At 31.6% G+C, this 22,988-nt stretch overlaps 2 protein-coding genes and 1 long non-coding RNA gene across 3 annotated transcripts in view; all 3 read left to right on the top strand.

Moving 5' to 3' along the window:
* The window catches only part of LOC127714986 (uncharacterized), an 82,718-nt gene extending 65,245 nt beyond the window's left edge, over positions 1–17,473 (top strand). The window contains exon 4 of the mRNA XM_052221026.1: positions 17,329–17,473. Coding sequence (XP_052076986.1) covers positions 17,329–17,471 — 143 coding nt within the window. The 3' untranslated portion in view covers positions 17,472–17,473. The remainder of the gene's footprint in view (positions 1–17,328) is intronic.
* On the top strand, positions 1,395–7,639 carry LOC127714990 (uncharacterized). The gene is made up of 4 exons (XM_052221032.1): positions 1,395–1,482; positions 3,621–3,759; positions 4,959–5,048; positions 7,419–7,639. Exons 1-4 carry the CDS (start codon positions 1,456–1,458, stop codon positions 7,544–7,546), a joined length of 384 nt encoding a protein of 127 aa, XP_052076992.1. The 5' UTR covers positions 1,395–1,455; the 3' UTR covers positions 7,547–7,639.
* Positions 11,715–15,121, top strand: LOC127715007 (uncharacterized). The gene is made up of 2 exons (XR_007988062.1): positions 11,715–11,787; positions 15,059–15,121. It is a non-coding gene; the product is annotated as an uncharacterized LOC127715007 (long non-coding RNA).
* Positions 17,474–22,988: the final 5,515 nt, after the last annotated feature.

Here is a 22,988-nt window from a genome sequence, read left to right as displayed (position 1 = left end):
TGATGTACCTTATGCTGAGAGAAAACGTAACTTTGATGTACCTTATGCTGAGTTAGAGAAAACGTAAATTTGATGAACCTTATGCTGAGTTAGAGAAAACGTAACTTTAATGTACCTTATGCTGACAGAAAACGTGACTTTGATGTACCTTATGCTGAGAGAAAACGTAACTTTGATGTACCTTATGCTGAGAGAAAACGTAACTTTGATGTACCTTATGCTGAGAGAAAACGTAACTTTGATGTACCTTATGCTGAGAGAAAACGTAACTTTGATGTACCTTATGCTGAGAGAAAACGTAACTTTGATGTACCTTATGCTGAGAGAAAACGTTACTTTGATGTACCTTATGCTGAGAGAAAACGTAACTTTGATGTACCTTATGCTGATAGAAAACGTAACTTTGATTACCTTATGCTGAGTTAGAGAAAACGTAACTTTGATGTACCTTATGCTGAGTTAGAGAAAACGTAACTTTGATGTACCTTATGCTTAGTTAGAGAAAACGTAACTTTGATGTACCTTATGCTGAGTTAGAGAAAACGTAACTTTGATGTACCTTATGCTGAGTTAGAGAAAACGTAATTTAGATGTACCTTATGCTGAGTTAGAGAAAACGTAACTTAAATGTACCATATGCTGAGTTAGAGAAAACGTAACTTAAATGTACCTTATGCTGAGTTATAGAAAACATAACTTAGATGTACCTTATGCTGAGTTAGAGAAAACGTAACTTAAATGTACCTTATGCTGAGTTAGAGAAAACATAACTTAGATATACCTTATGCTGAGTTAGAGAAAACGTAACTTAAATGTACCATATGCTGAGTTATCGAAAACATAACTTATATGTGCCTTATGCTGAGTTAGAGAAAACGTAACTTAGATGTACCTTATGCTGAGTAAGAGAAAACGTAACTTAGATGTACCTTATGCCGAGTTAGAGAAAACATAAATAAGATGTACCTTATGCTAACGTTGCAGAATTAAAGTTGCTTAGAGAAACGATGGCATAGTGCAATTTTTATGCTAATGTGTAAATGAATATGATAGAGTTTTTGTTACTATGATATTTTGGACAAACTTGAATATAAAAAAACTGATGTATCGCTGATATAGTATATGTGGTAAAAAAATGTATTTTTTAAAATCAATATGGTGTAACAAAAATAAAAAAAACACATATTCATGCATCAAAATGTTGCAGTTATTTGAAATATAATCCTCAACTTCTTACGCTTCGATGTTTTCAACTTAAGAAAATAGAAATACAGGCTCTGACATTTTTATGCATTCAATCCTTAAGTTTACTTGTCAATAAAAATACAGATTACAAGATTTATACGTCCGGATTGTGTTTCCTGACAATTTGTTTTTATCACAACGCCCACTTTCGTTTAGTATATTATGAAAAAGTAGAAAGTCTTATGAACTTAAGTTGAAAATAAGGCTACAATGAAGATGCAGTATTTCATAATACTGGTAAGTTTGTTTGACTGCTATTTCAGTCTGTGTATCTTCTTTAACCACTAAAATATTTGCGTCAATAGACTTCTCATTTGGAACACCGTTGGCGAGAAATTTATTTTCATATTGCGCATTTTGTTTAATTATATTCAAGGAATATGTTGTCTTGAGTACTGTTAATTCAGAAACTATTGCGTGCATATATTCTTGTAATGTTTTAAAAAAGGCCAAAATGCGAGATTAATTATTGCGATTTCAGGAAAATCTGCATACAGCTATATGTATCGGATATTATAATGCGAGTTCTTATTACTGCGATACTCACCTAGTCGCATTATTCGCATTAATAAAATCCTCGCAATAATTTCTGAAATCACAATATGTGTTGTATATGTTAAAAGAAAGATTTTGGAAAGATTTCTTGAATACATTCAAAACTAGATATTATAGAACATGTTGCGATTTTTCTTTTGATGAATATATAATTAAATGGAAGCTCAGCATGACCTGTAGATTGTAAACAATAAAATTGATGCATGTTGAAAACCTTATGATACTAAGTTGGACCCTTAGTTTCTTAATAATTTATATATTTATCAGCGGAGAATTTAATAAGAGTGGCGAAAGGTACGACAGGGATATTCAAATTCTTGAATATAATGAATACACTGTATAAACTGCTAAAATATATTCATTTTAAGATCTTGTCTTGAATATTTAAATGTGAGCCAAGAAAAAAAAATATTTTGCCACATGATGTAGTTTACAAAGACGTTGATGTATAAAATATCTTTTTGGTCAGGGCTTTGCTCGTCTCCTTTGTAGAAAAAAAACTATGTGTAAAATTGCATTTTATGATCAATCTTTTTTTTTTATTACATCTCACTGACTTTTGTGCACTAAACTTTCCGGACTATATATTAATCTGTCCATTTATCAATAAACTTTATCTTGAATGGCTTGAATAATTTTACTATATTTTTTTTATTTGTCTCGGCAACCAAATAATGGCTCTTATTACACCTTCTCCTTTAATGTATCTGATCTTTGACTCCAAATGCAATTGAGAATGGAGAAGCCAAATTTCTACATATCTGATTAACAAAACTTAATAAAAAATGAGTAGAACTTATTAACCCGGACTTGAAATATAAGAAAATCGGACATACACGATTAGTCCCTTATACTACAGAAGACCTATCTACGTAGTATGGATGTTAAGATAAGCTCGCTGTATTTGATCTTCCTGACTTTAAAGGCATACTCGTACAGATCCGCTACATTTCTGTAGTAAATATTCTCTTCTTTCGTTGCCTTTCATGGTCAAAAAGAGTACATTAAGGAAATGTTACTTTTTACAATACTTGGCTACAGCAAAACGAATAACATGTCAACAACTTGGATACCATTATCGGTACATTATCACAACCAATGAACAAAAAACGGATTTATAAAAGTTGTGATATGAGGTTTTATTTTAGAAAGTCTTCTGAATTCAAAGACAAAAATATTTTTTATTTTAAATGTGATATTTTCATACAAGCGCACCGATGTATTTTAAAAACCATTTGTAGAATAAAACAAAAATCATACGCAAATACAAAAACGACGAACAGACAAATTTAAAGAATGAGTAACTGAAATTCACAAAAAAATCAGAGGTGAAGTTATCGTTAAGGTCCTCCAGACAGCTAGAACGTTCATGCATAACTACTCGAACCCATTGTGTTGCTCATGGCAAGTAAAAAGTCGGATATATGTCGCATTATATGATGTAATTATCGAAGAGACGAGGACAGTATCTTGGCCAGGTAAAATAACATACTTTTATTCATGGTCATCCGCAAAAAAGTTATTTCATTATTATCAGTCAAATATTCATGGCGTCCGTAAAACTTTGTAAGAGATGACTTTACTATTATGTAGTATTGGAATCCGATACGGTCTCTATAGAAAGCAAAAATAGGAAACTCAAGCTAGGAAATATTGTTTCAAGTAAAAAATCCCCGAAATAAATGCGTGCTATTTATTAACTTATGACAAAGGAACATTTTCATATATTTTAACAAGGATCGGCTATTCTTGTCTTATGCAATGGCGAAAAATTTGGTTTACAACATTGAATATAACTACGTGATTAAACTTCTTTGTAGATTGTAGTAGGAATTGTGTGGTGTACCAATTATCATTTAAGAAGAAATATCAAATGTACCAAGTCATATGACTGTACTTCAACCGCACCTTGCTGTAGGGATGCTCACAATCGTACACTTACTGACCAGGACCACCTTGGTATGTTATTTATGTATAATGAACTACAGTAATTGTAAATAATGAAAACCTGCAACAAAACTTATCACATGTATCATTGATTTTAAATTACGAGAAAGTATTAAATGACATGTAGTGTCTTGTTCTATTTCATGATTTAAGTTTTGTTAGGTTACTTAAAAACATAGATTGAGATGATGATTTCAAAAAGGTCGGATCCAGCCAGAAATTTTCAGCAAAATTGGGGCCGTTTATGTTATTCACAAGCCCAAGCACCTCCCCTCCCTTTATGACATGTTTGACAAATTTGCATGTTAAGTTTTGTTTTTAATTTATAAATAAGATATCTTTTCTTTCAACTTTTATTACAGCTTGTAAATATAACTTTGAAGTCAGAAAGATATGTTGATAGCAGCTTCCTCTAAAAAAATGAATATACCAACTGTCATATGGAGGTCACAAATACATCCAACATATTTTGTTAATATTTTTTCTCGAATTGTTTATACAATTCAACCGGTTCAGGCCAATTTTATAATTATCTAGTTTTAATTGTCAAGTGTTATTTCCCTCAAATTCTTTTCAAATACTAGTAGTATAAAGTAAAATAACAAAAATACCGAACTCAAAACGGAAAGTCCCTTATCAATTGGCAAAATCAAAAGCTCAAACACATCAAACGAATGGAAAACAACTGTCATATTCCTGACTTAGTAAGGCATTTCCTAATGTAAAAAATGGTGGATTAAACCTGGTTTTATAGCTAGCTAAACCTCTCACTTGTATGACAGTCGCATAAAATAGGATTTAAAAAAAATCATAAGAGGAACAGATTTTACCATTTACCTCATTTATATGATATTCATGCACTACGTGTGCCTCATGTGGAGTAGTGATCCTACCCTACCAGAGTACCTTTGAACACCGCTGCCTTTTGGTTGGGTTCGTGTTGCTAAGTTTTTTGTGTTGTATGTAGTATTTTGTAGGCTGTTGGTTGTCTTTTTGTAATTTTTCTGGGTATTTTTTGCCCGATTTTGTCTTTCTTACTTTGACTTTTCAGTTTTGATTTTCCCTTATGTATCTTCGGTCTCTTTTCACTATCGATTGTTTAAATCCAAGACTTGCATTTCAAATCTGACTTGTTGAAATTATTTAAATTGAAAGGTCTGCAAATTGCCTACTAGTCTGATGATATGAATATTACCTCATTTACATTTTAGTCCCGCGTCTAGACCGTTCAAATGGAACTTGTTCAAGTGTACTTGGAAAGAAGGATGACTTTTGTGATTCTTCTTGTGGATGCAAAACAGGTAAGTTTATTTAAATAAAATGAATAAAGCATAAAAAGTATTTTGTTTTTTTACATGCGTTGTTGTCATACGCGTACAACAAAAGAACTTAAATTCAATCGTTAACGACACGGAAAACCTGAAGTAAATAATGAAAGGCGGTCTAAATTATATAAAGGATAAAAATCAGGACATGGTTTTGTTCTCTGTTCGCATCTCTACATTACTCACGGTATTCGTGTGGTTTATAAGCGTTACATCTCTATCAATATGATATGTTATAGTCAATTGATTTCCAATAGATACCAATGTTTTCAGATTTAACAATGATAACGTTTATACAAACTTGGTGTATGTAGTCAGTCTGTAATTGTCTCATATTGTAATTTTCTTGTAGTCTCTTGTATATTATCTGAAATCTTTTCTGAAATCTCATAGGTGTAAATAATTCCTGTAGTTTAAGAAGGTGGTTGTTTATTATTTTGTTATTGTCGAGTGGAATGCAGAAACTTCTTTTATAAATGTATAGTGTCAGTGAACAAAACATTCTAGGTCACCAATGGCAGGCCTACTAGATATTTTGAGTTAATTTTATTTACCTATCCCAAAGACCAAAGTTTCATAATGTAAGCCTTCCATTGATGAAATGAAAAAAATTAATGATCACATCAATATGTATTTTATAGCTGTAATTTAGATAAATTATTTTATATGTGTATTGATGAGAAGTCCTGAAGTCCAATATTTAGTTCAAGAGCAAATCTCAAATAAAGTCAAGACAGCAACCCACATAATTGAGCATGTACACCAATTACTAGCTCCAAACACAACTAAACCAAATTTAACATAAGGGATATCTGTGTGTTAACCAAAACATAATCTTTGCAAGTCACACTGACTTAAAGCAGGAAGATATGTTAGAATAATAATTTTATTATAAACTATCAAATCAGTTTTGGCCCTTGAGAAACACTCAGCATACAAAATAAAATTTTGAGTTCCTGCCTGAGCAAGTCAGCTTGCAAACTTCAGCGTGAAGAAGAACCTGCCTGCCCGACAATGCGCCAGCCAGGAAGTGGAGCGAGGGGTCTCCACAGAGAGGATGAGACTAGACATCTCATCTGCAGCCGGGTTGTGCAAGGTCTGCATCAGGAGATAGCCCATGTGCTCGTAGAGTAGCAGGGGTCTATCAAACTGGCGCTGGAATAATTTTGATAAAATTTGTCCCCGAAATGCTTGGGGATGAATGAAATTTTAGAAATGACCAGTGATAAAATTCCATCAAGGAAATATAATATGAAAAAAAAAAAATTTATAATTGCTGAAATGTTTCCCTTGTCATGACACATTATTGAAGGTGTTAGGAAGTTGGACGGTGGGTGGTAAATTGAATAATAGCACTGTAAACTATATCAACTAGTTAGACTGCTATGAACATAGAAAGTGATTACTAGTATACAAAGACCATGCATATGACTTCACACACAGATTGGGTACATCAATGGGAGGAGACTGACTCACTTGGCATTCAGAATGATATACTAATTGCTGTGCAATTAATTTTATAAGATCTGTTATCATAATCTGCATTTCCTCACCACGAGTAATTGTTTGTGACATGTATCTGATTAGGAACAGATAAGGTGCGTCCTGGTAAGACTCCATAACCTCAAAATGTTAAATACCATAGAAATTATTCTCAAGCTAAAACAGGTGGTCAATGATGTTAAATGTATCAATGATGTCAGCATCTTTCACAAGATATTAATCATATGCTTGTTTGTATAAACAAAACTTATATTACATATAAATAAAATATTAAAAACATTAAAAAGAAAAACATAAAAACAACTCGTATCTTAACTCTTAAAGTAGTTCTTGAATAACGTCAAGAGTATAATGTGAAGAGTCAGACTTTAGTATTTTTTTTGATTTTTTTGATGCCACCAGTTATTGCATCAAATAATAAAAAAGACGACTGCATGTGCTTAACGTTTTTTTTTACAAATTAAAGGTATGACACAATTTTCATACCTAGTGATAACGATGGGTTTAATAAAAATCAGATAACTCTGAAATGTAATGTTAAATATTAATCAAATCATATATGTAATTTATTATAAATACAATATGCCATAAATATGTATTTTATTATAAATACAATATGCCATAAATATGCATTTTATCATAATTACACCATGCCAAAAGATAAAAAAAAAAAAAAAACCACAATTATGTTCGTCATACATGTATCATTATTAAATTAACCTCCTCATTCATCTTCACAGACCATCTTACCTCTACAGTAACATTATTTCTATTTTATTCAAAGATATGATTTAAATCCCAAACAAATACTTATATCTAATGATTTGTTTTATTTTGTTATAGGTTACAAATGTTATAGTCCTATGGCTGGAATAGAACTTCCAATGAGATGTTATAATGCCACGTGGGTAGAACAGCAACAACATTACTGGGCTAATTGTCACCCACCAACATGTTTTTATCCTCCATAAGTCATACCATAAGAAAATAAAGATAGTGAACCACGTGTTTATAGTAGACAAGATTTACAACAGAAAACAACTGTATTAAAATGTTTAAAGCAATCGGTTATGTTATCATAAATATTTACCTTAGACTCTTCTGAGCAGATTTAAACTTTTCCCGACTTGAATATTATTTTTTGTTATATTTAACGTGTGGTTCGTTTGATCTCATTTGTTCATTGGTCAAAATTTGATTGTGACGTCATTTTTTCTTGCCTTCCTCTGATTGTGATATGTTGTTTATCTCAGACACGCGTCTTACGAGTTGATTTTGATAATGAAAATACCACGATTTCATTATGGGTTTGAGATTTTACTTTATTGTAACACATCGTTAAGTACCGGTCGAAAACCTAGGAAATATGAGAAGAGAAGCAAACGATACCAAATTGATATTCAAACTCATGACTAACTTACAATATAAGTACGGAGTATATCTTATTTACTCCCAGTTGGTACGATAGTCCAGAGCTAAAGTGTTTTATTACTATGTCCTTGATACAGAATTGCTGCCTACATGGTTGCTGTTGAACCAAGAGTTTCAAGTGATAAAGTACAAGTCATCCTTTCGAAAGTTTTCGCACGTCATCACAAGTTGACCAAAGATGAACACGGATATGTCCTAATTGCCGTAATCACAATCTCTTCTTCTTTTCTTTAATTGTAACATTACCAAATTTGTACTTATAATGAACTACATGACTGACGTATCTAGTGAAGCAGGATATTCTTACCCTTTCGAAGCAACCAAGATTAACCAATGTTTTTGGTGGAGCTTGTTTTCTTCAGTCCTATATTTTTAATGTAGTATTTTGTGGATTTGTTTGTCTTTTTGTCGTTTGTCGTTTTTTTTCCATAGCATTATCAAAATCTCTTCGACTTAAGTTTTGAAAATAAACTGACCATTTTATTACTTTTGTGCGTCCATAGTGCTTTTCTGAATTTACCTTCATCTGGAATGCTAAGTACTCCATAGTGAAATGAGGAACGTGGTAGAACATAATCAATATATGTCAGTGTGTAATTTAATGAGTTTACTATGCTAACGTATTATATTTTTGTCTCGTAAAAACTTTGTAGAATTCTTCATACCGACAAAAAAAAACATCGGCTGGTTTGGTAACTTACACCTATAAAAAACTACTATTTTTGAAAATACACAACTTTAAGCGAATTTGTGAAAAAATATTTCAAAATATCACTCATATAAAATTAAAAAAAATTATGATTTAGAATTTCATATTCTTTGTCCGGTAACAAGTGCCATTATTTATTACATATTGGTGAAACGGTATCTTTGAGGTTGAATTGGTCATATCCACACTCTTTCAACCATTCTACTTTCATGTTATGTGACGATATATCATTTTCTATAATGTATGATACTTGATTTTCATAAAGACAAAATTCTTGCATCTCCCTTTTTTTTTGCTATACACAGTATTGTTGCACTGTTAATTGGCAGATTGTAGCTGCTCATCAAAATCAAACCCTCCATCCTCCTCTGAATCGTCAAGGACGAATGAAAGATCAACCTGTGTTTTGGAATAGCATTTTGTAAAGTGCTTCAAAAGGTCTATTAGTTCTAGATCAGTTGTGAAGAAGGTCAGTCCAATATTTCGTAAAAGTATAAAACATGGAAAGTCTTCTAGTGCTACTGGCAACTGTCTAATTTCCAAGTCAACAAGAAAAGTTGGGCGTTTTGTTAGTATCTTATTCCAAATATGATCATTTAAGCTTTCATCGTTGGGAACTGAAATGTCATCTGATTCACTATCTCCGTACAAAGCTAATTCAGAGGGACTTCTATCTACCATTTGCAGGAGGCAATTACCTGTTATGCATTTGCGTCTGATTGCCAACTTCCTCAAATTTTCAAATACGCTGAAGAATTTCATATAGTCAAAGTTTCCATAGGGGCTTATCAAAAGAAAATTTTATGCCCTACATGCTGATCGTGTTTGATTGAAAAAAGAGTTAAAAGTCCCTCGTCCTTATCTATCAAAGGCTTAAAAGACGATATATCAACAGAATTAAGATCTGGACATTTTGCCAAAAGGTTGCAAACGAATGAGGAGAACGATTTTGTAAAATTTTGAGTTGGTTTTGAAATGTTTTTAAATGGCATATACCCAATTCCAAGATAATGAAGGTTCAAACACGAACTAGACGTTGCTTCTAGTACATGTAAAATATCTTCTAGCTTTTCTTTATAGAAATATAGTTTAAAGTCTTTAACATTTTGCCCATACTTTTCAATACATGATACAAATTTGTGTATACTCCGCTGTATGTCGACCTTGGATTCCAATTCATCACAGTCTAGTTCAACATATTGCCAAACTTTTGTCGAATTAAAGAGATCTCTTCAAACAGGTTTAGACCATGCCAAGGCGAACTTTTCTTACCAGTTCAGAAAATCTGTAATGTGAATTACTGTAGTGGTTGGCAAATCCAGAATCGTAACTATGTTCTGTGTTTACTAAATCAAAACAATTCGTCATAATAATAAAAAGCACTATCATATTAAAGGTCATTAAAGCTACAAGATGAAAACGAGCTACTTAATAACCATGATTTGCATCACTATCCCAAACAAATTGTCAAATAATTTTGTATAAACTCTTTGATTCTATTGTGTAAAGTCAAACATTCATGGCGGTACCCTTAAAATAAATGAATATTAACAATTTGAAAAAAAAAAAAACTTCCATTTTTTTGTAGAATTTTGAGTCGGATGTAAATTTTCTTTAAATGCCATATACCCGATTCAAAGAGTTCTACCACGAACGAGGAGTTGCTTCTAGTACATGTTAAATATCTTCTTAATTATCCTTATTATAAACAAGTTTAAGGTGTTTAGCATTTTGCCCATACTTAATAATGCCTGATACAACTTGTATATACTCTACTCTATGTCATCACAGTTTAGTTCAATTTATTGTGTAATCATTGTTTTTTTTTAAATTAAATATAACACCATAAATAATAAGTTTAATCTATCCTTTATAGTGTCATAAGTGATAGCATAAAAAGAATACTTCACAGATCAAATTGTGATGTTAAATTACACTAAGTGAGTAAGTTTGCACGACAAATGAGGAATATATTTATTACACATATTTTAAAGGTGTTCCACAGGAATTAAATCTTTTATCATATTATTAAAAAACACTTACTCAATTAAATATGAAAAAATAAATACTTTATGCGAATAGTCAGTCCTAATAAGGTTAAATAATAAATATCCGTCCTATCACATGAAGGTAAGTCTTATAGATACTGTTTAAACTTTGACCCCACTATGATATAAACTGATAATTATTATTTGAAATCTATTACAATGGAATTATCTTTATAGGACTAAGCAGGTCTATGTGTAACTATCACAATATTAAAACTTACAATTGCCTGTCAGCGACCCATATTAATTCATAGGAAATGTGCGTTTAATATGTCATTCTGCATTTAACCTACTTTATTTTCATTTATTTTCACTTTATATTAATTTATTTTCATATTATAGAGAACATACATAACTTACATTTACTTGTACACAGAGAGGCTAATATTTAAAAAAAAAGTCCGATGATCCCGCCTGCCAACCAACATGGGAGCCATGGATAAAAATTAAAAAAAAACCGCTAAAGTGCCAAAACAATATCGTCTTATATCTTAAAAAGTGTTGAATAGATAAAAATCTGACAGGAAAAAATTGTTCAGATTGTCAAGATCTACCTTCTCTTCATCTTTTCCATGCATCAGCATATTACGGTTATATAAAATATAATCCTCAATTTTAAATCTTAGTCACGGAATGTGCTGAATATCAATTTCTTTAGAAACATAGAAATAAAAGCTATGACATTTGTACGCTTCCAATACTAAAGTGTGCTTACCTTTAAAAAAACATAGCTGAATACTAGAAATGATGTAGTATGATGTAACTTTATGATACTATGCAAAAATAAAAATGTAACTGCTACTGTAACAAACAGCCCAACCAATAGTTCAGAAGCTTTCACAATAAATATTCTGAACTCATGAAGATTACAAGATTTATTCTTTTGGATCGTATGTGTTTCTTGATTAATGCGGTTATCAAAACGCCCACTTTCGTTTAGTACATTATGATTAGAAAAAGAAAGCGTGTATGAACTTCATTTGAAGATAAGGATATAAGAATGATGAAGTATTTCATCATACTGGTAAGTATAATTTACTGTTATCTCAGGTAGTGCATCTTCAGTACACCACCAAAATTATTTCGTAAACAAACTGATCATTTGGCAGCATTTTGAACGGAAAATTTGTTTTTATAATGCACATTTGGTATTAAGTTATTTAGGAATTTGCTGTCTTTTTTTAACACAAGTGTTGTACCATTTTATTATAAAAAAGAAGGTTTTTAGAAAGACTTGCACTTTTAACGTATATTATTGATCATATTGCAATTTTTAATTTGATTAATATAAAATTAATTGGATGCCCAGTATGACCTTTTGACTGTGAACAATAAAATTGATGGATGTTGAAAACCTTACGATACCAAAACTCTTAGTTTCTAAATAAATTTTAAATCTATCAACGGAGAATTTAAAAAAAGCACACTTTAATTCATGCCAGTTCCTATGCACCGACTACTGAGGTGATGATACCATCATTAAGGTCACAAATACGATGTCAACACTTCCGTACTATTAATATCCTGTAAATAATTGACTGAGCTCAGTGCTATGTTAGCTATGCACCATATAACATTGCTACAAAATTTTAAATTTTCGAAATACATAGGATTGTCTACCCCAGGAACACGATTACCTTAGCTGTATTTGGCAAAACCTTACGGAATTTTGGGTCCTCAATGCTTTTTAATATCGCACTTTATTTTGTCTATTTATGTTTTTTGAGCGCATCACTGATGAGTCTTTTGTAGACAAAAAGCGCGCCTGGCGTACAAAATTTTAATCCTGGTATCTATGATGAGTTAATTGCTTCGCATCATTGTGTGAAGCTATTAGTTCATACAATATTCATGCCATCTTGAAATCATTACGTAACAAATATAAGTTCTCATTGGTTGTCTTATGATTTTGGAATAATTCTATTGGCTAGAATTAGATATAGAATTTGGAAAATGTACCGGACAGGAGAAGATATCAAATACGGAAAATTTACAGTATGAGTAATCAAGATTCGATCCGATACCCGATGAATGAATAGTTTTTCTTAGGCAGTTAATTTTGATTAATTGATAATGTTGAAGTGATATGGATAAATGAATGCTCAATTTCGTATTTGCTTCCCACTACTGTGTGAAGCTATAAGTTTCATTCGCCTCGACATTCACGTCGTCTTGAAATTATTACTTAACAAATATCGAGTCTGATTTGCTGCATCGTGATTTGGCTAAAGTTATATTGGCTACAATGAGATATAGAACTGGGAACATGTACCAGACAGGGAAAATATCAAATACGGATGATAAGGAATAAAATTACAGTATGGGTATTGAAGACACGATCAACAATTGTTGATACATGTTGACGTAATTTATGATAGTGCGAAGCGCTCCATACCTTTTTTGAAAGGTTAAACTTGTAGTAGTATAAGGCTTTCAGCCTCTAATAGACTGGAAACTGTAATAGGAAGATACACAATCTGTTATCATACATCCTTATAACCTCTCAACTCAGCTTTGAAAAAAACCCATCAAAATATAACATGCACAAAAGGACTAGGTGCGATAAAACTAATCTATTATCGGTCATGCTAATTTGAAAATAAGGAGGTATCATAAATCAATAAAAATCATCCTTCAGAGGTTATCAGGCATTAGTCTGTCAGACATCATTATTTTTATATTTTCATATCTGCATTCGGTAAACTTCTTGAATTTAGTTAGTAACCTGTAAAATATGCTAAAATAGTATCATTATCAGATCTTGTCTTAAATATTTATATGAGAGCCAATACTTTACAAAAAAAAAATATTTTGCTACAAGATTTATTTTACCAAAAAAGATGTAAATCTGTATAGAAAATTGTTTAGGTAAAGGCTTTGCTCATATCCTTTTTACAAAAAACTATGAACAAAATTGCCATAATTGTAGGTCAATTATGTCAATTTCAACATCACAGTTACTTTTGTGCTCCAAAGTGTCCGGATGATATTAATCTGTTCATTCATCAATAAACGTGCCATTATTTTGAATGGCTTGATTAATTTTACTAATTTGCTGTTTCAGGGGCAAAATAATGGCTCTTATTATACATCCTCCTTTTATGTAAATGACCTTTGTCTCTAAATGCAACAGATTATGAAAGGATTAGTTTTCTACAAATCTGATTATTAATGCACAGAAGAAATTTTAAGAAAATCGGACTTAAACGAATCGTTCCTAATACTATAAAAAATTCTATCTACGAGTTAGGAATGCTCGATGTATTCCATGGTCTTGGCACAAAAAATGTACATGTACATATTAGGTACATTTATCTATTAAATATCCTCTTCTTTCCTGTTCATGTTCAAAAGGGGTATATTAAGGAAGTTTTAACTGTAAGGTTATAACGCGTTGTTCTTTAAACTGCATCCTCCATGACAATAGATGAAAATGGAATATCATGTGAATACATGTTTATATGGGCAATGTTTTTTTACAGGAAGATTTATTTTTTCACAACTAGCTATATAGGCTACAGAAAAAACACGTATTTATGAAAGTTGTGATTTGAGGTTTTATTTTAGATTTTACGTATTCCAAAAGCGTTGTTTTTCTATCAGTGCCTCAAAGTATTTCAAAAACAATAAAAAGAATGAAAAAAAGCCAACATCATAATCAAATGAAACAACAAAAAGACGTTCATCAATCCACATGTTCGTCACAGTAATTTGAAGATTGAGCAACTCAAATTCACCAAAATCGAGGTGAAGTCGTATTGTTTAGACGGTTAAAATGTCCATGCACCACTGGTCGCACCTGTCTTTTTGCTAATGGGAAGTTAATATTCGGGTTATTTGTCGCATTATATGATGTTACATTTGAATAGATGATGACAGTATTTTGGCTACAACTAGAGGAACATACTAATATTCATGGTCATTCACAACACAGATATTTCATAATTGTCAATCTTATCTCTATGGCCTTCGTAAGACTTTTTAAGAGATGAGTTTACTTTAAGGAACCCTAGCTATGGAATATCGTTTCTATTAAAACAGAAAAAAAGGAACACAAAGAAGTGTATTTAAATAGAAGAAAAATAAATGCTGTACTTCAAAATGAGCGAAACAGCCTTTTTGGATTTGTTTTTCTTCTATTATATAAGGTATTTTGTTCCCCAAATCAATACATAATATTTATTTTTACAAAATATAGGAACGTTGTCATTAAATTTAACAAGGATCGGCTATTGGCAATGGCTAAAAATTATCTTCATCGTTGAAACTGACTGCGTCATTTACCTTCTTTGTAGAGTGTATTAGGAATTGTGTGGTGTACCAATTATCATTTAAGAAGAGATACCAAATGTACCAAATCACATGACTGTAATTCAACCGCACCTTGGTGTAGGGATGCTAACAATCATACAATTACTGCAGACCAGCAACAACACTTTTGTATGTTATTGCTTTACTAGTATTGAAGAATGTTTACAATATCTCTTACCAGTAAAATGTCAGGTTTACCAATTCTGGAATGGCAAATTTGTCCCGCACACTGTGTATGATTAATGTACTAGCGTAATTGTAAATACTGGAAGCCTGTTAACGCAAGTTATTATTGATATTTTAATAACGAGAGAGTGCGAAACGAATTTGTTTTATTTTATGGTTTCAGAAATTCTACCAAGCCTAGCTATAAATACTTAATAATATATGGACTGAGATTTAGGATTATTTTCAGGAGGTAGGATCAAGCAAGAAATGTTCAGTAAACTTGTTTTCGTTTAAGTTAGTTATTCACAAGCTCACGCATATCACTCCCTGGTTTATCATGTTTGACATATTGGCATATCAAGTTTTTTTTTTCATTTTTCTTCAAAAATTTCTTTCTGACTTTACTGCAGTTTTTATTCTAATATTGAAGAAGACAATTTTAATAACATACACACATGCACAGTAAAACAAAATGAATCTTCCAACTGTCGTATGGTGGTGACAAATACATCCAACATACCTTGTTAACCTTTTTTCTCTCGAATTATTTATACGCTTTAACTGGTTCGGATCATTTTTATGATCATTTTGTTTTAAATACCACGTGTTATATCCTGAAAATTTCTTTTCAGCTAGTATAATAGGATTAAAAACATTCAATCATATAATAAACATATTCTTACAATTTTACTTCATTGTTATTATATTCATAAACTACGTTTGTCCCATGTGCATTAAGGTTCTGCTAACCCTTCCGCAGTAGCTGCTTTTGTTTTGGTTGGGTTCGTGTTGCTCAGTCTATACTTTTGTATGTAGTTTATGAAGGCCGTTGGTTTGTTTTGTCGTTTTTAGTACTTCGACTCTTCAGTTTTGATTTTCCCTATGTATCCTCAGTCTCTTTCGATATCTTTCTGATGATATGAATGTATACCCCATTTATTTATTAGCCCATGAGGTTTAAGTGGAACTTGTTCCAGTGTACTTGGTAAGAAAGGTGATGTTTGTGATTCTTCTTGTGGATGCGAATCAGGTAAGTGTATAAAGATGAATAAAACAAAGGAAGTATTTTATTATGCATGCGATATTGTCATACGTGTACAGCAAAGGAAAATCAATTTAATCGTTAATGACCCAGAAAACCAGAAGTAAAAATTAAAGGCGGTCTGAAAATAAGGCCATGTTTTGTTCCTCTGTTTGCATTTCTACAGAACTTACAGATGAAAAAGAAAGAAGATTGTTTTCTTTTCTTGTGGTTTATAAACGTTTTATCTTTATTAACATGAAATGTTATCCAAAATTGGTTTCTAATAACAACCTATGTTTTCAAAATTATCAATGATAAAGATAAAAACATAAAAAGACAAAACAAAAAAGTACAAAAAGAAAGCGCGTTTCTTGAGTTTTGAAGTAGTTCTTAAATAATGCCAAGCGTAAATTATAAAGAGTCAGACTGTGTTTACATGTTTTCATACATTTATGAACGTTTATTTCATACAATATAAAGGTATGACACCATTTTCGTTTCTAATGATAACGATGTGTTTATTTGACTGATTGATTGTTGGTGTTAAATTAACAACACTTTCAGCACTATTGGCTATGTCATGGCGGCCACTTTGTGCTGGATAGAGGAAGCCGGAGTGCCCAGAGAGAACCACAAACCTTCACAGAAAACTCAAAATCCTAGTCAATTTAGATAAGAGTCGAAGGCACCTGCCACGTGCGGGATTCGGACTGATAACCTCTGTGTTGACAGCTGGCTAGTGATTGCTGTAGATGAATAACTTAAACCACTCGGCCATCGAGGCCTACGATGTCTTAAATGGAAACCAGATAAATCAGATAATTCTTACATGTCAAATTAAATACTCATTAAATAATAAATGTATTCCAAGATGAATGCACTATGCCAAAATATAGGGAAAAACCACAATAATGTTCAAAATAACATTTTTAAAATAGCATCGTCATTAATCTTTACAGACCATCTAAATTCTTCAGTAACATCATTTGTTTTTTACTCAAATATAAATCCCAAATAAATACATATAGCTGTAACTAATGATTTTTTTCAATTATTCTATAGGTTATAAATGTTATCGACCAATGTCTGGACATTGTTGTCCTCCAATGAGATGTTATAATACCACGTGGGTAGAAGAGAAACAACATTACTGGGCTAATTGTCATCCACCAACATGTCATTATCCTCATAAATTCATACCATAACAATATAAAAATAGGAAACCGCGTATTTATAGAATAAAATGTGATTAATTCTAAGCAATCGGTTTTACCTATTGTGTCTGTTTGTTTTGTTCACGCATCGTTGTCAATATAATGGAATTTGATGCGACTGTCATACAAGTGAGAGGTTTGGCTAGCTATACAACCAGGTTTAATCCACCATTTTCTACATATGAAATGCCTGTACCAAGTCAGGAATATGACAGTTGTTATCCATTCGTTTGATGTGTTTGAGCTTTTGATTTTGCCATTTGATGAGGGACTTTCCTTTTTGAATTTTCCTCGGAGTTCAGTATTTTTGCGATTTTACTTTTATATTTCTTTTTTATAATCGTTCGTTTGATCACAATTGTTCATTGGCCTAAATTTGATTATGACGTCATATTTTCGTGCCTTCCTCTGATTTAGTGATTGTGATGTGTAGCCTCTTCGTTGTTTATCTCCCACACGCTTCTTCTGCGTTGATTTTTATAATTAGGAAATAACTAGATTCCAGGTTTAATATTTTACTTAATTGTAATAAATCGTTATGTTCCAGTCGAAAACCTTGTAAATATGACAAGAGAAGTGGAAGATATCAAAATAATCGGATATTCAAACTTTTAAGTGGATGACAAACTTATAACGCCATGGCTATAACAAAAAACGACTTAAAGACAAACAACAGTATACAAATCACAACATAGAAAACAATTTTCGTTTGTTACATTGCATATGCGAAAATAATTTTCAGATATGCAGTTTCCCTTGTATGTCTTTTTTGTCATCACTTTTGAAAAGTGACTACATTTAAATGTACAGGCTTTTTAAATGTATATAGAATATAAATGACTATTAGGTATAACTTGCTATTTATCTTAACAGGAATCTTTATAACAAAATCATTTTACTTTTATACTTCATATATACTGACTAATACATAATAAGAATGACACGAATACCGAACATACCGGACATTACAACAGACCACACCAACATCAGGCTCCTCCGAATGAAATAGACGAACATACTAAGACGAACAGCATCGAAAAAAACATTGTACAGATAGTTTGCCTTGGTATAGGCATGTAGTGAGGTAGGGGTTAAACCATTTTTTTCCAGCTTAAATACCTCAAACTTTAAAAATAGGAAGATACGGTATGATTTCCAATGAGACAACTCTCCAACAGAGACGTACAAGTCTAACACGTAAGTCGTTACTGTAAAGACAACAATAAAATGATTGCCCAGTGCAGCTATCTATCCCATCAAAAATGAAATAAAGGTAATAAAGGATACCACATATACAATTGTTTGTCTCGTAGCTAGATTTACATTTATAAATCGTCAAAAGGGGTCGGTTTAAAACCCGACATTACGACAAAAGATTTAAAAAAAAATATCAGTTTTTCTTCGACTTACAAATTTGAAAAATGAATTGATCACTTCATTTCGTTTTCGGCTAAATACAGAGATTATCTCAAATTAAAATTACAAACCTTATTAACATTGAGAAAACTAAGGCGATAGCATATTATCGATGTTCAAAACTCGTAAATCGATTAGGAGGAGACAAATCAAGGTAACTTACAAAAATAATGAAATCGCAGTAACTCAAAAGGGAGCGAGATCGCGTGCTCATTACAACATTTATTTTTTTACTTCATGTTTTAAAAACGTTATCGGTACCATATATACTGCACTCGATACACTTTATGACTATGCATGTCTCTTCAGTGAGGCAAAAGGCAAACATATTTGAAATACATACTTTGAAGAGATGGTAAAACCAAAAAATAAAAGGCATTTTTAATGAGGTGTTTGAGTAATAAGGTAATTGATATGAAATAGACACATTGTAATGTCAACTTTTAACCCCAAAACGGATGACAAAGTTTGTTTATGTCAAAAGGAGATTAATATTCACCTTTTCGGTGCCTTTATATATTTTAGAAATATGGATAAAATATAATGGACACTTAATAAAAACAAATATGTACTAAACTAAAATCGTTTTAACAAAATAATTTGTCACTCTATCAACCATTCTATTTACTAGTTATAAATATTATTATTAATATATTAAATCGAAATGTAGCAAGGCGCGTTTTCATTTAAAAGTAATTAAAATACTTAAACATTTTTTTTCTTTACAATTCAACCTATATAGTAACCTTATTGTATCATCATTTCGTATTGTTCCAATTATACAGACATGCTAACTTCATCCATAGAAAAACTCTAACCCAACGATAAAAGTTGAATGGTGTTAGGAATATGGTCATCATCAGAATTCTATCTGGCAGTAAACATATTCAAGTAACCGATGGTCCACGTCTGGTCACATGTGTGAAGTTTAATCTAATGACTCGTGCATGGAGAGTGCCGTATATTCAGTACGTTAAAAACATGAACACAACTCTTTGAGGGGTACGAAAGTTGACTTTTGTAAGAAACAATGTCTGACCCTATCGAATATACCCTCATCTACCAGTTGCAGTCGAAATTCCTGCCATTATTTCTCCGACCAATTTTGTAGGACCAAATTATATTTTTGTCATTGTTGTTCTTTGCTGAATATGCATGTTGAAGTTTCTATTGCACAGGAAGTAATCAGTCAATTATAGAATACTATATTATACTATTTATAAAATATTAAAGAAAGACGTGATAACTTACAACTATATATAAACCAATATAGTACTTCAAACAATTTTGTTAAATTGCATTTCACTTTGACACATGACTGAACGTTATTATACGTTTACTAGTGCATGTCATAATAAACCAGACCCGTCAATGCAAAGAGTTAGACATTTGGTAAATGATATGTTGTGACTGAAGAATGGAGAATTGAGAACAGATAAGACTAAAATCACCATGCGTCAATTATTCAACAATCTTATCAGTATCAATTTAAAGATAATTTAGATATGACGTAGGAGTGATTGTGTAAGTATAACGTACCATCGATTACCAAATAACTCTAGGATGTTAAAAAGTATGGAACATAATCAATATATCTGAGTGTGCAATTTAATGGTTTTGTTATGCTAAAGTTTTTTATTTTTGTCTTGTAGAAGCTTTATAATATTATTATTACCAACAAAACAACACATCGGATAGTTTAAAAGCACAACTTATACCAAATGAAAACCTACTGTCTTTTGAATATTATCTACAACTACAAGAGATTTACGAACTAATGTAATTAATGTCACTCATATCAAATAACAAATTAATGATTTAGAATTTCATATTCTTCGTCCGGTAACACGTGCCATTCTTTATTACATATTGATGAAACAGTATCTTCGAGCTTTGTTTGGTCATATCCACACTCTTTTAGCCATTCTATTTTTATATTATATGACGATTTATCGGTTTCTATAATGTACGATACTTGATTTTTATAAAAAATAAGTTCTTGCATCTTTCGTTCTTTTGCTATACACAGTATTGTTGCACTGTTAATTGGCAGATTGTATCGTAAGAAGGATAATTTAGGACACGCCCTTACCAGTTCCAACAGACCAAAAGATAGCCTACGGAACTGCTCATCAAACTCAAACCCTCCATCCTCTTCTGAATTGTCAAAGACGAATGAAAGATTAACCAGCGTTTTGGAATAGAACTTTGTGAAGTGCTTCAAAAGATCTATTAGTTTTAGATCACTGGTGAAAAAGGTCAGTCCAATATTTCGTAAAGGCATCACACATGGAAAGTCTTCTAGTACTACTGGCAACTGTTTAATTTCCAAGTCAACAAGAAAAGTTGGGCGTTTTGTTAGTATCTTATTCCAAATTTGATCATTTAAGCTTTCATCGTTGGGAACTGAAATGTCATCTGATTCACTATCTCCGTACAAAGCTAATTCAGAGAGACTTCTATCTACCATTTGCAGAAGGCAATTACCCGTTATGCATTCGCGTCTGATTGCCAACTTCCTCAAATTGTCAAATACGTTGAAGAATTTCATATAGTCAAAGTTTTCATAAGGGCTTATCAAAAGAAAATCTATCCCTGAAATTTTATGCCCTACATGCTGATCTTGTATCATTGACAAAAGAGTTGAAAGTCCCTCGTCATTATCTATCGAAGGCTTAAAAGACGATATATCAACAGAATTAAGACCTGGACATTTTGCCAAAAGGTTGCAAACGAATGAGGAGAACGATTTTGTAAAATTTTGAGTTGGTTGTGAAATGTTTATAAATGGCATATACCCAATTGCAAGATCATGTAGGTTCCAACACGAAATAGACGTTGCTTCTAGTACATGTAAAATATCTTCTAAATTTTCTTTATGAAAATATAGTTTAAGGTTTTTAACATTTCGCCCATACTTTACAATGCATGATACAAATTTGTGTATACTCCGCTGTATGTCGACCTTTGATTCCAATTCACCACAGTCTAGTTCAATATATTGCCAAACTTTTGTCGAATTAAAGAGATCTTTCCATGCAGGTATAGCCCATGCCAAGTCGAACTTTTCTTCCCAGTTCAGAAAATCTGTAATGTGAATTACTGTAGTGGTTGGCAAATCCAGAATCGTAACCATGTTCTATGTTTACTAAAGCAAAACAATTCGTTATTATAATAAAAAGCACTGTCATATTCAAGGTCATTAAAGCTACAAGATGAAAACGAGCTACTTAATAACCAGGATTTGCATCACTATCACAAACAAATTGCAAAATGATTTTGTCGAAACTCTTTGATTCTATTGTGTAAAGTCAAACATTCTATGGCGGTACCCTTAAAATAAATGAATATTAACATATTTGAAAAAAAACCTTCCAATTTTTTGTAGAATTTTTAGTTGGATGTGAATTTGCTTTAAATGCCATATACCCGATTCAAAGAGTTCTCCCACGAACGAGGAGTTGCTTCTAGTACATGTTAAATATCTTCTTAATTATCCTTATTATAAACAAGTTTAAAGTGTTTAGCATTTTGCCCATACTTAATAATGCCTGATACAACTTGTGTATACTCTGCTGTATGTCATCACAGTTTATTACACAGATTTAAAAAGTGTTCTAGGGGAATTAAAACGTTTATCATATTTCTAAAAAATACTTACTCAATTAAATGAAAGCATAAATACTTTATGCAACTAAACAGTCCTAATACTATAATAATAAAGGTTAATGATAAATATCCGTCCTATCACATGCAGGTAAGTCATATAGATACTGTTTAAACTTTAACCCCATTATGATTTAAACTGATATTTATCATTTGAAATCGATAATATTGGAACTATCTTTATAGGACTAAGCAGATCTATGTGTAATTATCACAATATTAAAACTTACACGTGACTGTCATCGACCCCTATTAATTCATAGGAAATGTGTGTTTAATATGTCATTCTGCATTCTACCTCCTGTATATTCATTTATTTTCATGAGTACTCATTTTCGAGGATTGGAGAAAACTTGCTTTTCGTGGATATTTGATTACCTTGGTTTTTAAAATGCATGCATAAATTCTTGTAAAGGATTAGCAAAT

This window comes from Mytilus californianus, unplaced genomic scaffold, assembly GCF_021869535.1.
Source record: "Mytilus californianus isolate M0D057914Y unplaced genomic scaffold, xbMytCali1.0.p SCAF_9, whole genome shotgun sequence".
Classification (NCBI taxonomy): domain Eukaryota; kingdom Metazoa; phylum Mollusca; class Bivalvia; order Mytilida; family Mytilidae; genus Mytilus; species Mytilus californianus.
This window is presented reverse-complemented; position numbering and strand designations above follow the sequence as displayed.